This window comes from Stegodyphus dumicola, chromosome 9, assembly GCF_044657685.1.
Source record: "Stegodyphus dumicola isolate Sdum_Otavi_A_Nest chromosome 9, ASM4465768v1".
Taxonomy (NCBI): Eukaryota; Metazoa; Arthropoda; class Arachnida; order Araneae; family Eresidae; genus Stegodyphus; species Stegodyphus dumicola.
Genome location: NC_140776.1, coordinates 70,954,335 through 70,971,459, shown reverse-complemented (window position 1 = coordinate 70,971,459; position 17,125 = coordinate 70,954,335). Strand labels below are relative to the sequence as shown.

At 33.3% G+C, this 17,125-nt stretch overlaps 1 protein-coding gene across 2 annotated transcripts in view; it reads right to left on the bottom strand.

The window, feature by feature from the left end:
- LOC118199240 (retinaldehyde-binding protein 1-like) overlaps nt 1-16,649 on the bottom strand; it is a 41,055-nt gene extending 24,406 nt beyond the window's left edge. The window contains exons 1-3 of one of the 2 annotated variants that reach the window (XM_035371042.2): nt 16,516-16,649; nt 10,994-11,168; nt 7,832-8,074 (exon numbers count right to left, since the gene is read on the bottom strand). In XM_035371042.2, coding sequence (XP_035226933.1) covers nt 7,832-8,074; nt 10,994-11,138 — 388 coding nt within the window. In that variant the 5' untranslated portion in view covers nt 11,139-11,168; nt 16,516-16,649. The remainder of the gene's footprint in view (nt 1-7,831; nt 8,075-10,993; nt 11,169-16,515) is intronic. The other variant, XM_035371041.2, reaches the window with a different exon arrangement.
- Between the last annotated feature and the right edge of the window lie 476 nt (nt 16,650-17,125).

Below are 17,125 nucleotides of genomic sequence, written 5' to 3'. Positions count from 1 at the left end.
AATGAAACTAGTTGTTCTTATTAGTTGAGATTCTAAATCCATTTCTAAAATATTCTACAACATTTTGTGATATAACGTTCACATGATTACGATGCTTTTAATTACGTTCCAAATATGCTAAAAGCTTTGGAGATGCTTCATAGTTATTCAAACTTTCTGTCCTATAGAAGCTGATTTCTAGAAAATGACTTCTTGCCTAGAAAGCCAAATTTTTCATGAGAGAATCCTGTACTCGCTCATGCAGTAAATTTAAGAGGACTTTGATGAGTAAATTTAAAAGAAGGATAATTCCGCTGCATGCTACATTAGTTAAACGGCAAATGTGTGGAAATAAAGGTGAAGAATACGTTTTCCGCATAACTTAAATTTCAAGTAGAGGTAATACTGAGAAAATCCAGTTGTTCATCATGTAGTAAATGGAATTACTGATTTAGCCATTAAATAAATCTGTTCTTACAAATATCTGCTAAATTTAAAAGTGACAGTAATGAAATTCTATGTAGACAAATAAAACCCATACTAAAACCAAATGATATTTAGAATACTGAAATTAGGTATTTTAGTTGTGTAAATAAATGCCATAATTCAAATGTATGCGTTTGCAAGTATACGTGAATAAATGATTTCGCTGTAAGAAGTTTGATCATAAATCTAATGAATTTGCTAATAAAATAAGAACACCTACATTGACACATAGCTTTGAGACTAATTCTGCTAACGTAATAGTAAAAATTTTAAAATTAACAATATGCTTTGTTTGGTCCTGATAGCCAGGTTATTCTTATTCGCAAATGATATTGTTCCGTCTTTTTGGTAGATAGGTGGCGCTCTTGATGCGCGCCGATGAAAAATATACCACTTGACGCTTGAACATGAAGAATGACGCATGTCATATTTATTTGATGCTTGATTATGTTTCATGGGCGCTATAGGCGGAAGTAATATAAGTAATATAAGTTTATCGTTAATAAATGTTATTTCTATGTTCTAAGAAATCTTGAAGTTTTGCTTTGAAATTCTAATGCTCTCCCAACCTTGACTCCTGAAACGAAACGATCTTTGAATTTATGACTCATGAAGAGAGACAACATACATTTTTCTGGTGCCGAAACCCGGGACAAGGGGAATTACCTTTTGAAAGGTAAGAAATTTGATTTATTTGTTCTTGGTATCGATCTTTGAAAACGAAACATAATGGATGATTTAGCAAAAGAGAAAAAGAAACGTGCTATTGTACGTAGTAAAGTTACTACACTTCTAAATAAACTTGAGAAATTATTATCGGAAGAATTAAGTAAAGAACATCTAGAAGATTTAAATTCATCATATGAATTGTTAATTGAATATCATGAGAAACTTAAAACTCTTGACTCAAAGATCGATGCTCTCATAATTGATGAAAAAGAATATGATAACGAACTACTTGTATGTGAAGAGTATGATGAAAAAATTATAACGTTTAAAGCTAAGATTGTTAGTAAAGTAAAGAAAATTAACAGTAATGAAGTTGTTGAAAGAAGTATAATTACAACTAGTAATAGTATTAGTAGTACTCTGAATGGTAATAATGTTGTTACAAGTAGTGCTTCAGTAAAGTTACCTAAATTAAGTATTGAAAAATTTGCTGGTGATCCCAGTAAATGGCTCGAATTCTTTAATTCGTATGATAATGCTATTCATTCTAATCCAAGTTTATCTAAAATAGATAAGTTTACATATTTGAAAAGTTTATTATCTGGTTCAGCATATAATTGTGTTTCTGGTTATGCTTTATCTGAAGAAAATTATGATCTATGTATTAAAAGTTTAGAAGAGAGGTTTGGTCGTAAAGATGTTATTATATCAAAATTCATGCAGATGTTGTTACAGTTAGAACCAGTTAAAAGTTCTTCAAATGTTTTTGGGTTAAGAAAGCTCTATGATCAGTTACAAATCTGCGTTAGAAATTTAAGTAGTTTAGATGTTACTAGCGGTTCATACGGACAGTTATTGAACCCAATAATTCTTAAATTGTTACCTGAAGATTTAGCTCTTGAATTCCATAGAAAAAGAACATCTAACAAAAATATAGAAGTAAGTGAATTAATAGAGTTCATTAAAATAGAAACTGAATGCCGAGAAGCAAGTAATTTGATTAATAGCACAAAAGGTAATAAATACACAGGGGTTAATCCTAAACAAGGGTTAAAAAATTATAAAGTCAAATCACAAGCTTCTGCTTTTAACACATCGGTAAAAATGTTTTGCATATTCTGCAAATCAAACGAACATACATCTGCCGGATGTTTGAAATTTTCCGACGAACAAAAACGAAAGAAATTAAAACATGAAGGTCGCTGTTACAGATGCCTTCTGAGATCACATTTGCGGTCGTTTTGTCATTCAAAAATACAACCATGCGAAAATTGTAACGACAAAAATCATAATAAACTTTTCTGCCGTTTGAAATCGAAAGAAATGGAAGATGTTAACTCCGCAGATACGCAAAATAAAACTTTAGTATCTACTTCCCACTGTAACACTCTAAAACCTGAAAATAGTGTGCTTTTACAGACATGTTCTGTTATTGCTCAAAGCAAAAATAAATCGAGAATCGTAAGATTATTAATTGATTCAGGTAGTGAACGAAACTTCATCACCCACAAGTTAGCGCGCGATTTAGAATTGCAAATCATTAGAAAAGAATTTCTAACAATTTATTTGTTTGGAAATCAGCGCGGTAACTCGCAAGAATTTGATGTATATAGTCTAAAAATAAAAAATAAAAACGATGATCGCTGCCTTGTTGTAGAAGCTATAGGGATAGAATTAATATCATCAATAGAATTCCAGGCGCCATCAACATGTCAAAACATTAAAGAATTTATGACTAAAAAGGGTTTGGAACTTTCGGATACAAGTCCCGTTAATGAGAACATAAATATTCTGCTTGGCGCGGAGCATTTCTGGTATATACAAACAGGAAGTAATTCAATGATAAATGATGGTTTTTTTATAGTACCGACCATATTTGGATACACAGTGATGGGTAAAGTAAAAAATAATAATACTCGAATTAATGCGTTGTTTTTATCTGCCGTTGAAGGAAACACATTTGATTTGCAGTCATTTTGGAAATTGGATTCGATAGGAATTGAAAATGAAAACAAAACATTTTCGGAAACTGATTTGGATACTATTAAGCATTTTAACGACAATTTAAAATTTAATAACGGCAGGTACGAAACAAAACTCTTTTGTAAGGACAATAAATCACAACTCGCTGATAATTTTTCCGTTGCTAAACAACGATTTTTAGGACTAAAGCATAAATTAAAGGGAAATGATTTCCTATATAATGAATATGATAATATAATTAGAGAACAAGTTGAAAGGGGGATTGTTGAACAATGTAAGTTTGTTGAAAATGAACCTAACTGTTATTATATGCCTCATAGGCCCGTTATACGTGAAGGAAAAGTAACAACAAGAATAAGAATAGTTTATGATGCCTCTTCTAAGTCTGAAGGAGCTAAATCGTTAAATGAATGTTTGATATCAGGCCCTAATTTAAATCCTAACTTGTTGGATATAATTTTAAAATTTCGCGTACATAAAGTTGCATTTTGTGCAGACATAGAGAAGGCTTTTCACCAAATTCAAATTGATAGTGAAGATAGAAATTTTTTAAGGTTCTTGTGGTTTGATCATTCTTACGACGATAGTGACAATAGTTTAGGCTTTAAGGTTTTCCGAATGTGCCGAGTGCCGTTTGGAATGACAACAAGTCCGTTTATTTTGTCCGCCACTATCAAACATCATATTAAGGGTTATGAAAAGAAATATAGCAAAGCTGTTGACATGCTAAATAAGTCCTTATATGTTGATGACCTTATCCATGGAGCAGACTCCGTTGAAGAAGTTTTCTCATTATCAAATGATGCAGTTAAAATTCTTGAAGACGCTGGTATGAACTTAAGAAAATTTGAATCAAATTCCGTATCTTTAAAAAATCATTGGCAAGATATTGGTTTAATTAATAAGGAAGATAATTTGGATAAGAAAACGTTAAAAGTGCTGGGAATAATTTGGGATTTGGATGAGGATACATTGAAATTAGATGTACAAGAACTTTTACAACCAGTTGACTGGAAACACGTTACAAAGCGAAAGGTATTACAGATTGTGGCAAAAATTTATTACCCAGTTGGATTCATTGCACCCTTTGTTATCAGAATAAAATTCTTATTACAAGAGTTATGGGAATTGGGTATTGATTGGGACACAATTTTGCCCAGTTATTTGAGTGAAAAATTTAAAACTTGGTACTTTGAACTTGAAGTTATTCTCAACTTGTGTATTCCTAGAAAATACATATTAAATGATGAATGTGTGAATTTCGATAAAATAGAGCTTTTTGTCTTTTGTGACGCCAGCCTCAAGGGATATGGAGCTGTTGCATATTTTCGTAATCCTGATTCTTGCTGTACGTCTTTTGTTCTTTCAAAGAGCCGTGTATCCCCACTTAAAAAATTAACCTTGCCTCGTTTAGAACTTATGGGAGCCATTATTGCCGCAAGAATAGTTAAATATTTAAGGGAATTATTTAATATCCAAGAAGATAATGTATTTTGTTTTAGTGACTCTAAAATTGTTCTTCACTGGATCAGGGGTTCCGCTGATAAATGGAAACCCTTTGTTGCTAATCGTGTACGGGAAATACAAGATGTTGTATCACCTTCGCAATGGAAATACTGTAAGGGAAATGATAATCCGGCTGACATAGTTTCACGTGGATTAAGAGCTTCTGATCTAGTGGAAAATAAACTTTGGTTCAATGGACCAGTGTGGTTAAAAGAGAAAAATGTACCTTCATCATCTTTTGATCCTTTGATTGAGCCTATGGTAGAAGAGGTACAGGTAGAACAGCGTCAAACTACTGTATATTCTGTTATTAGCCAAGAGGTTGAATTTGAATTGACATCCAGGTTTTCATCCTGGAAAAAATTGAAACGCGTAACTGCATGGTGTTTTAAGATTCTGCCACAGTATTAAACCTACATCTTTAAAACTCAAGGGTTTTTTAACAGTTCAAGAATTGGATAAGGCAAGCAATTTGATTTTTAAAATCATACAACATTCCGAATTTAGAGAAGAAATTAGACTTTTGAAAGCAGGGAAGAAATTGAATCTCAGCAGTAAAATCCTGAAATTAAATCCTTTTCTTGATAGAGAAGAAATCCTTAGAGTCGGTGGTAGACTCTGTAACTCGAATCTTTCAGAAAACACAAAGTATCCAATCATTCTTCCCAAAAGTCACCAAGTTACTGAATTGATAGTCAAACACTTTCACGAAGTGAACCTTCACGGAGGAGCCGCATTAACATTATCTGCTCTGCGACAGAAATATTGGATCGTTAATGGCCGAGAAATTGTAAGAAAAATAATTTGGAAATGTATAAAATGTTTTAAAAATCGAACAAGCACATCCAGTCAGATAATGGGCGACCTACCTGCTTCTCGCGTATTGCCGGATAGAACATTCTCGAATACAGGACTAGATTTTGCAGGCCCCTTTTTAATTAAAGCTAGGAAAGGAAGAGGAGGAACGAGATATAAATGTTACGTTTGCCTTTACATATGTTTCACCACAAAGGCCATTCACCTAGAAGTGGTCAGTGATCTAACAACTGAAGCATTCCTAGCATCTCTGAAAAGATTTGTGTCACGCAGAGGAAAACCCAAGAAAATCTTTTCAGATAGAGGAACCAACTTTGTTGGGGCTGATCGAGAATTAAGAAGATACAAAGCTACACTTTCCTCTGAAGAAGCGTTTCAAAACTACCTGAGCGGTGAAAATATTCAATGGATCTTCAATCCTCCTGCTGCCCCTCACTTTGGAGGCCTTTGGGAGGCTGGAGTGAAACAAATGAAGATTCACTTAAAGCGAACTATTGGGACCCAGGTTCTGACATACGAAGAATTTCACACCTTAATTACACAAATCGAGGCGTGTTTGAATTCCAGGCCAATAGTTTCCATCTCATCTGACCCTGAAGATTTTAATCCTTTAACACCTGGACATTTCCTAATTGGGACTACATTAACAGAAATTCCTGAACCTGATCTTACAAATAATAAGCTAACCCCTGCTGAAAGATGGAAATTGACACAGCAAATTTTCCAGAGCTTTTGGAAACGTTGGTCTAGAGATTATCTTTCACAATTACAAGGGCGTACCAAATGGTTGAGGGATAAACCAAATTTAGCCCTCAATGACTTAGTCTTGATAAAGGACGAAAATTTGCCTCCATTAAAGTGGCGACTTGGACGAGTAATTGAACTATATCCTGGTGCTGATGGAAAAGTTCGTGTTGTGAAACTAAAAACTTTATTGGGCGAAATGAAGCGTCCTATACATAAACTTTCCCGCTTACCATTGAGTGAATAAGACTCTAAAAAAAAAACCATTAATTGTATATTCATAATTTGTGTCTTTATTATTATTATTAATTCAATTATGTTTCAGATTCAGAGAATGGACCACAATTGTGGATTATGGTAATTTAGCAGTTTCATTATTTTGTTTTCCTTCTAGAGATTGTAAGTATGTTTTATTTGTAAAATTTGTGCTAAATTTAATGTTGTTATTCAATTTAAATTTGTCATTATGCATTTTTATTTTATATTATATACTGTTGTACTTTTGGAAAACTTGTTTAAATCTAAAATTGAAAATCTTTATAATAATGTTGTAATGAACCAATGTTCATCGGGGCGGAGTATGTTCCGTCTTTTTGGTAGATAGGTGGCGCTCTTGATGCGCGCCGATGAAAAATATACCACTTGACGCTTGAACATGAAGAATGACGCATGTCATATTTATTTGATGCTTGATTATGTTTCATGGCCGCTATAGGCGGAAGTAATATAAGTAATATAAGTTTATCGTTAATAAATGTTATTTCTATGTTCTAAGAAATCTTGAAGTTTTGCTTTGAAATTCTAATGCTCTCCCAACCTTGACTCCTGAAACGAAACGATCTTTGAATTTATGACTCATGAAGAGAGACAACATACAGATATATTATTATTGATAGCCAGGTTATTCTTAATCGCAAATGCTTTTATCAGCATTTGAGTTTACCAATTCTAAATAATTTCTGTTAAGCACTCTCCGAATTAGACTACTGCAGAGCTGAGCCATCCGACTCTGTTAAGACTAGCACTGAAACAGATGGATTACAATTAACTGCAAACAGCTGTTGTTCTATATGATATATATATTTATTGGCATGGGTGCAAACATTAAACAGATATTAAAATCAATAAAAGTGGTCTCAATTTTAATAAATCACAGTATCAAATAATTTCGAATCAGCATCACGTTTTTAAAAATCAATTGAAAGATAACTTCGGTACTAACGTCACTAATGCTCAAAAGTAGATTATTGAAAATATATTTTCTTATTATAATAGCTGTTTAAAGAAAAACAGCATATATTCAGATAGTTATATCAACGACTGGTAATGAATAAGTGCATTATAGACTAACGTTTTACCTATTTTTGAAAAGCAAAATTTGATAAACAGATTCATAAATGATTACAAGACGAAATTGTTGAATATTATTCATCAGACAACTCTACCTAAATTCTAGTTGGTAAAGAGAAAGAATGCATGCAGTATCTGTTAGACTGACTATAGGAAGCTGAGCAAAGACATTGTCGAAGATAGATATCATTTGTCCTTCATAGATTATGAGTTGAAAAGATTGCAGAAAACACGAATGTTAGTACAACAGATTTAAAAACGATTTTGTATTTTAGCAATAAAAAGATAATTTACTTACCCATCTTAACGATAATCACAACCGTTTTGTCCTTTCCTCTGTACGGCAAGGCTGTCAAATGCTGTAATGATTGAACTTGAAGGGTAGAACTTGGAACAAAATTGCTGAAAACGTCTGGATATATATTTCGTAAGTTATAATATTTCTGCATACGGTTATAAGCTTTATGAATATCATATTTTGCCCCTCTCAGGAACCGTAGCAGGAAATTTTCCTCGAGGCAGGGATTCAGACTTTTATTTTCTGGAATAAAAATAGGAAAATAGTTAATGCGTTTCATTTATTACGCATTTTCTAGTTCGAAAGTATAATATGTGAGTTATTTCCGTTGCATAGTTAATATCTGATTAGTTCTAGGATACTAAATATTATTCTGTAAATATTAATAAATCTGCAGTTGTTAAGTTAATATAAAAACAAAATTTAATTGAAAAACTCGTGACACATGCTTTGCAATTTATAAAATTTCTCCCCATGATTATTGAACTTACAAAAAATTAGATATAATTAAAATGGTGAGAAATTTTTCTGAATAAAGAATTTAGGTTTCTATAGTATATGTATTTCCGCAAAAAGTACATCCCAAAGTATAAATATCCTGATGCAATTTTCATTTAAGATCTGATGTAACATCATTACCTGTTAAATTATGCTAACTCTAGTTTTAGTGGAGGCATATTTCGTTATTGCAAATCAATATCGCAACCGAGTGAGGAGGCTTTCAAAAAAGTCATAAACACTTCAATGTTAAATTTAAAAACTATAAATCAAACTTTGAAAAACAGATCTCTTCATCTCATTGTATTGCTATCCAAAATGAGTATGTACGTAAAATTTTAACTCGACAGTTTCTCATGGAATACATAAAAAAATAGATGGTAGTGTTTTGACTACGCTGATAAATATATAGAGACATTAGGTTATTTTGAAGCAGGAGTCATGAAAAATGAGCAATGCCCTCGCCAGGACTCGAACCGTGAACCTCTCTAATACGCGCCGAATGTGTTGAACATTACACCACGAAGTAGGCTGAGAAATTTTAAAATAGTGTAGAAAATTGAAAAATTAATTATTTTTATCTCTTTATTTTAAAAAGAGGTAAAAAATTATTTTTTAATATATGAAAATTTCAAAATTTCATAACCGATACATTTTCAGATAATGAAATTTTAAAATCATGGATGCCAAATAGTCGAAACAGTCCAGCGATGTTCTAAAACTAGTCAAAAAAGTGGAATTATCAAAATTTCTTAAGTATTTCATTTAAAAGATTTGGAAAGATTCCATTAAATATTCAAAAAGGAATGGATGAACCTATTTCTGTAAATCCTCGATCATATCGACAGAAAAATCGCAGGAAGTGGTGTCTCATGCCGATGGACTCATTTTACTGATCCCGATGCGCGAGAAAGCGTAGAGTGCTCTATATGATGAAATGGTTTCGATTAAAGAATTATAGTAGTCAAAATCGTAAAAACAACCTTGTATTTAGCGTAAGTATATTGAAACACTCAATCGATTTCGAGGGCAGCTAAAGCAGGTTTAGTTAATGATTTGAAGTCCAATCCAGTCCTTCCTAATGCCTTTAAAATTCTACTATCTTAATTCAGTTATTTTTGCCGATAGATGGCGTTACCTCCTCGCGTTTGGTAGTACCAGAGGGTATAAAAATCCGTTCAGTGGTTGCATAATGTACCCAATGTGTTTATTAGCATTCTTAATTTTGTATCTTACTCATTTATTGTACTGTGTATTTCTTAAATTCACTAGTTTTATTCACATTCTACACTCATTTTATGACTCCCACTTAGTCACGCCTTTACCGGGCCGGTTACTTGCTAGTGAGCTCTTGCGTTGCTGGTCTTCCTGTTCTTTATCCGTCTTTGCTCCTCCTTACTGCGGACATTATATGAAGATAGTTCTATGTTATTGTGCCCATCTGGCATAAATTTGATTGAGCCAGATAAACTACTGATCTCAGTGGCATTCTGGCTATAAGTTATCAGTCAGTCAGTCAGCTTTCCATTATTTGAAGTTCAGATTTTGAGCGTGAAGGTGCATTTGCCCATCGCTCCCTATTTTTAACTTCGCTAATTTTTCTTGTCCTTTATGCTTGATCAGATAGCCTGGCTCAGTAAAAGTAGGCGGCCAGTGCAACTCTGATTAAAAATCCAGTTATAACCACGTGCAGTGCTGATAAGGACCACGTGTTTCTGAGACTCCTTCCCCTTTATTTTCTTCTTTCTAGGTATTTCTTTCTCCTGATGAGGAGGGACCTTTAGCTGCCCTCGAAATCGATTGTTTCAATATACTTACGCTAAATACAAGGTTGTTTTTACAATTTTGATTGTCACATTAACGTGCTTCTCTTCTAGTCTAATTATAGTAGTGTTCTTAATAATAACTGTCCAATGCTGAGCATCTCTAACCAGAGAGTAAATTTTCTCAGTTAGTATAGAAACCAAAGGGATGAAATAACGAAACCTAATAATATTTGAAATTTTGAATACTGTTGAATTATTTTTAATAGTTTTAATCATTAAAGAGTGCATTTTTATATATGTATATTCCATTCCAATGACGGAGTAGTATAAAGCCTGTGGCAAAAGCAAATAACATAATGTGAACTTTTTGCTTTATAATTATGTTTGTATAATCATTTTTATATTTCAAAATGTTGAATATATCCAGTTTGTAGAGTCATTAGGTTTTTTGGGGGGGGAGGGGGAAGCAGGAGTCATGAAAAATGACCAACGCCTTCGCCGGGTATCGAACCACGGACCTCTGGAATACGCGCCCAGCGTGTAGACCACTACACTACGGAGGCATGCTAAGAAGGCAGGATAAATACCTTATACACTACCCCTTTTAAAGGGCGACTGGAGTTTTTAGGGGACCCAGTCGCCAAATCCTGGGAGTGGAGAATCATCATCCACCACCCTTTTAGTTCGTGCCCCAATGTAGAGCCATTAGGTTTTTGTGCAAACAGGAAAGATGAAAAATGAGCAGCGCCTTCGCCTGGAATCGAACCACGGATCATTGGAATACGCGCTCAGCGTGCAGACACTACAACACGAAGACACGCTAAGAAGGCGGGAGGAATACCTTATAAGTTGTTCTACAACACATTAAGCTGGAAAAAGGATAAACAAATGCATTTACCTAAAATCATTCCTCGTAGCTGTTCCAGATGGATCTTACGAGTTTCAGGATTTTCGTTTCGTTGCTGCATCAAATACAATAAAGATTCCTCATCTAAATTTTCATCTTCAAACCTGTAAAATCTGAATTCTCCTACTGCAAGCATCTTAGCAGTGCACCCTCAACGAGAAAATACCTGTGTGTCAAATGTTATAGAACTTTGAATCAGACTAACTTAATTATTAGTACTAATTATAATTAATTAAAAATTGTATTTCGAAAATGCAATTCTTTTTCCCTCGCAGAAGTATAAAACTCATTGTGATTTAAATTTATTAAAAAATATGGTCGTATAAAAAAGAAAGAAAGTTGTATAAAAAAGAAAGCTACTCAAAGATTTAAATTATATTAAACAATATGGTTGTATAAGAAATGAATTGCTAAATTAATTTTACTTAAAACCTCGTCTGCACACCAAATCAAAGCATCTCTAACATCAAATATAACAACAAATGTGTATAATAATATATAAATAAAGCTTTCGTGTATAGCTTTATAAATAATATTAAGATTTTTATCAAATGATAATTTTGAAGAAATTAAGGAATTTTTTTTTGACTAAAATCAATTTACAAAGAGACATTTTTATCGGATATGTATATTTTTCATGAGAAAATTTACAATCTGAGGTTAATACAGTGGGATTCAAAATCACATGACAATTTAGAAAAATATTTCGTATACTGCTGTTTCGTATAGCCTCCCAAAACTGCGGAACTCATTCACATAATTTATCCAGAATAGGTAAAATATTAACTCGCTATAGCATACCAATGGAAACGGCTGGAATGCATTTGTGAAATCGATCTATCCTGACACTAACTGAATGCTGTACAACCACTTGCTGCTTCAGATAGCCCCATAAAAAATAGTCTCGTATAAGAAGTCTGACAACCGGGAAAATTAGATGTTGTCCCCAAAACAAGAAATGACTCTGAATTTGAATTAGGTCCAGTTTGTTGATATATATTGGAATTCAGTTAACTTGAATTTAGTTTGAAATCAGAGACTTTTTATCTAATTTTGGTTCTTCAGGCAACCTGTTCTGTAGGTTTTACGTATTATCTACGCACATATCATTAACTAGAACTGAAATATATTGATATGCATTTACCTATACTGTCGCTGGTAAAAACTACTTAGCTGGCGCCGTTAATGTCCTGGGCTGCCCAACTCACAGCCAGCCCTGACTTCAATGATATATATATCTTGTAAGATTGTAGAGAATTTAAACTATTTCGAAGTAGGAGTCATGAAAAATTAGCAATATTCTCGGACTCGAACCACGGACCTCTCGAATATGCGTAGAGCTTGCTGACCATTACATCCTAAAATAAAAGGGTGAAGGATCACATCCACCACCCTTTTAGTTCGGGCGCCACTGAAGAGACATTGGGTTATTTCGAAGCAGGTGTCATGAAAAATGAGCAATGCCCTCGCCGGGACTTGAACCACGGACCTCTCGAATACGCGTCGAGCGTGCTGACCACTACACCCCGAAGGCATGCTAAAAAGGCGGGAGAAATACCTTATAAGATGAAATCCAAGATAATTTCTTAAAATTCGGCGAATGCTGATATTCAACAGGCATAAGTAGACAATGTTCTATCCAGTTGATCTTTGCTTGCCGTGCAAAATGGTGAGGTTCTTTCACGATTCCTCTTTTCTGATGCATGTATTGACCGAGCACATTTTGGAAGTTTCCCTTCTTGCACTTCCTTCGCTGGCTCCATATAGAGGCCCATAGAGGCGGAATACTGTTAATATGGGCATCAATGAGCAAACCAGATGTCAAATGCTGCTGTACACTGCTGTTTATAAACAACTTTCTATGATCGCAAAGCTGGGCTTTGCCAATCAGCTGCCCATTGAAATTCGAATTAACTGAAGGAAATTTTCGAACCGTCCAGACGATAGTGGTTAGGGGGAGCCGACTGCGATGCCAAAGGGCCCGGGCTCAAATTCCGGAGAGGGCATGGTTGTAATTGTCAGTCCCTTCATAGGAGGCAAAAGTAGCCCTCTTATTAGGTGCCTCCCTAATAAAGTGATCACCATTTCTGGCTTACTAGTGGCCAAGCCGAAGTCGGCTGAGGGCATAACTTGATAATTACATTTAAGAAACCTTTAAATATTATACATAGCTCACCCTATTCCTCGGAAATCACAAAACGAGCATGCAAAGAGAAAATGTCTTAGATGTCAAATAATCCACTAAATCTTATACCGAAATAAAAAAAAATGTAAAGTTCTTACGTTAATTATCCAGTTATCATCATTTTGATCTGTACTATAATCTATTCTTTTTTCTGTATTCTACACATTGCAAATTAGCTTTTAGAGTATCTAAGCTGAGGATTTTTTCTTAGTGAAACAGACGGTTTCTGGCGCTAGCTCTGCGATTTTGGAATTTCGCGCCAGTTCTATCTAAAAGCTATTACTCTGGCTTTTGCATTCTCTCGCAGCCGATGATTACCCGTCGATAAAGGTGCTGAGGCCATTTATACTTTATTTATTTGACTGTGTAGTTTTAGACTACTATATCAACGTTTAAATTCATTTTCTGTAATTTAGTTTACATTGCTATGAGAAGTGGATTACCTATAGCATAAGTCATGCCATTTTTGTTAAAAGTTCAGATTAAATAAAAACGTTATTTAAAACTTTTTCATGGCTTTGTCATCAAATTTCAGACGTAGCGATCACTCGCAAACATGTCTAGTAGGTTGTAGGATTTAAATTTAAATTCCAGAACAACTTGAACCTTACCAGCCTTTTGTAACCTCCAGCTAAAAATGTACTGAGTTACGAACTTTATTTAACGAATCTGCAACACAGTAGTATCGAAAATAAACTTCAATTACACAGATAAAGGCCATGTTTCAATAGTTATTCAGTGGAAACGAATAAAATATTGTTAAAAGATAACTTAAGTTAAACTTTAATGTAATTAGGAATTAGTTATAAATACTTAGTAAATTTTAATATGAAATTCATTTATTTCTTTTAAATGTTATCAAATAGAAAATCCTTGCTTAAAATGAGCCTCGATTCATCACTATATACTATACAACGCTATGAATTATTTATTAATGTGCTCCTAATTGTTTTCTTCCTCGTTTAGTTCAAAAGGTGCTTTCTGCTTATGTGAGGCTATAGTTTCATAAGTTTCTACACGCAAAGAACGTTTTCATTACGTAATCTGTGCATTGTTGAATATCAACAAATAAAGAAAGTCCAGAGATAACAGCAAGCAAATACAAAGGCATTGTAAGCGACTGCCTATTTCAAAGTGATAAATATTGATTTTCACTAGGCCTGCTCATTTTTGCAGCCACTTCTGTCAAGATTTACTGTGTCTTTAAATTGCTTCCAGACATGTATTACAATTAGCATATACGTATTGAGCCATTTTTGTCTTCTCAATCTTTTATAACCTTGGTCCTACCAGCGGCCGAGTGGTAAAGACGCTGAAACACTGGTAGTTCCGACTTGAGTTCGATTCCATGCTTACAAAGGTCCTCCATAAAGGCATCCCTTTCCGCAGACATATAGCCGTTGAATGCTTTGTTATAATTAAATAAAAGAAACAAGCCTAAAAACATTTTTAGAACGTTGTCTTCCTAGAAGCAATAGTTTTCAGCCATGGGGATTCTTCCAAATCATATGCTGAAGCGTGGATTTCTCGGAATCATCCAAATGTTGTATCAAATGTAACTCAGTTTCCCTTTTCAAAATTCAGTAGTGCACCATCAACAGCAACTATGTTTCCTTCTCTGTCTGTTTGTTCTATTAGAGGTTTCAGATATGACATAAAGTACAAAAACTGATTTTCAGCAATGTAATTTGATTGACTAAATTTTAGCAGATTTAATTCAAATGGACATATTAAAATACGTTCCTAAATGTTTTGCTAAGGATCCTTTACATGAAAAGGAAGATATTTTTATCTGTCTCCCTGTCCAAGGCTTCAAAAACGGAAAATCTAACTGAAAACATGACAGAGAAAAGTTGTTATTTTCTCTCATGATTTCGTGTGGACAGAGAGCAAGGAATACTATACGTGGAAATATACGATTTCGAAATAGTTCCTAATGCCATTTAGGTTTAAATTAAAATCAAATAAATTAAATATTTACGAAAAATATAGAAATTTTTAATCACGAAATTCGAAAATCTCAGATGTTAACATCTGTGACAGTGGTTCCAGGTAAAGGATTATCAACCATGTCATATTTTCACTACATTCATTCCATACGCATTACTGAAGCTACGTCAATTACAATTAGTGTAAATAGAAAAATACAGAAACAGAACAACTTTAAATATTACCATAAATATAGTTACGAGTAATTTTCTTTGAAACCAGGGTTTCTTAAAGTGTGGGGTCGCGACCCCAAAGGGAGTCGCGGGACCTGCAGCAGGGGGTCGCCAAAAATTTTAGCAGTTTTGATATTTCTTTAATTTATTATAATAATTTTACAATTACCAAATATTTTTACCCAATGTATCTGAAAATAGATAAAGCTAAGACAATACAGAGAATTGAAAAAAATAAAAGCATTCTTTTTATAATAGAAACGTAAATTTTCCTTGCTTTGCAGATAACGTTATCATTTCGTCTGTTATTTATTTAAAATTTTACCATTTTTCTTTACATTTCTTTACATTTTCTTGTCTTAACATTAGAAATTAAAGTTAATGATCTAAAACTGCAATAGTATATTACAGTACAAGTGAAAAAATTGACAGTTTCACTGTGTCGGATTTGCGCAATACTTAAAGGGTCCCCCAAAATTTTTGTAAGTATTGTGGGGTTCTGGGAGTCGCGAAGAAATTCAATGATAAAAAGGGGTCGCGATTGAAAAAAGTTTAAGAAACCCTGTTTTAAACAAACATATTTTGTTCTTTTATTAGTTCTTATAAGCATAGCCCTTTTACTAAATTTTTAGATTGCCTTTTGTTTCTTCCCTCATGAATGAAACTTTGAATTCTAATCGATCTAGCGTTTCTTGAATTTCAATCTTTCTTGATATTATTTACTTGTCACATAACAGTATATTTAAAATTTATTATAATACAATAAAATAAACTAGCAATATTCTTATCCTAAAATATCATCTAAATTCATTAACATCACAAGGAGAACTAATAGCGATAACTTTGTTAGGAAATCCGAATGATTATTGCATAAAAGTTAAAACCGTAATAGTACTACGTAAAAGAGAGAGAGTTAAGAATATAACAGTGATATTTAGATCTTCCTATTAATAAGTATCTTGACTCGGCTAACCTTATCATATAATAGCAGGTAAGCAATTAATTATCATCAACGATAAAAGGAATCAAATTTTTCTGGGAATGACGATCTCAGAGTTACAGTTCCTTAATATAACTAAAGTATTCCTAAGTCCTATACATTAGTTAAATTAATTACTAGACATTTGTTTTTGGAAACAAACAATAAGAGAAATATTTTTACTTACCATTCTGCAGTGTGCCTCAGGCATCTATTGCCGCATTATTTATTTAGTAGAAGTATGTAGTGAAAGTGAAAGTGCGATAAGCATTATCTGCTTCCATTTCAAACTTCTGAGTTGATTTGTTCCGGTTACAGATAATTCAGTACATTATCAAAGAGGAAATTTTCTGCTGGTCCCATATTTTTGTTTTATAAAAGGAGAAGTTTTAACGAGAAAGAACAATAAGAAACGAGAGACTTAACATAAATGCCTGACACTGCATCGGAAATTCTAAATATATGCTGCTTTTAAAAATTGTGTAATTTTGCTACCGAATGTTTTGTGGCTTAGAGTGATCAAAGTGATACTAAATAATTAGCCCACAAAAAAGTTGTGAATATCATTTTGTTATGAAAACCCAATATTGATAGTATGGAATATGAAAAGACCGAAACAAAAATTTAAAATGTATGGCAGCACTTAACACTCTCTCAGAATCAGGAATTCTAAAACTATGCAGCTTGATTTTACTGTTGAACTTTTTATTCTGTAAACGCTAAGAAAGCGATGTTTAAAATAAATAATAAAGTTAAAAACGCAAAAAAGTTATGTTAGCACGACTGAGTCTAAGAGC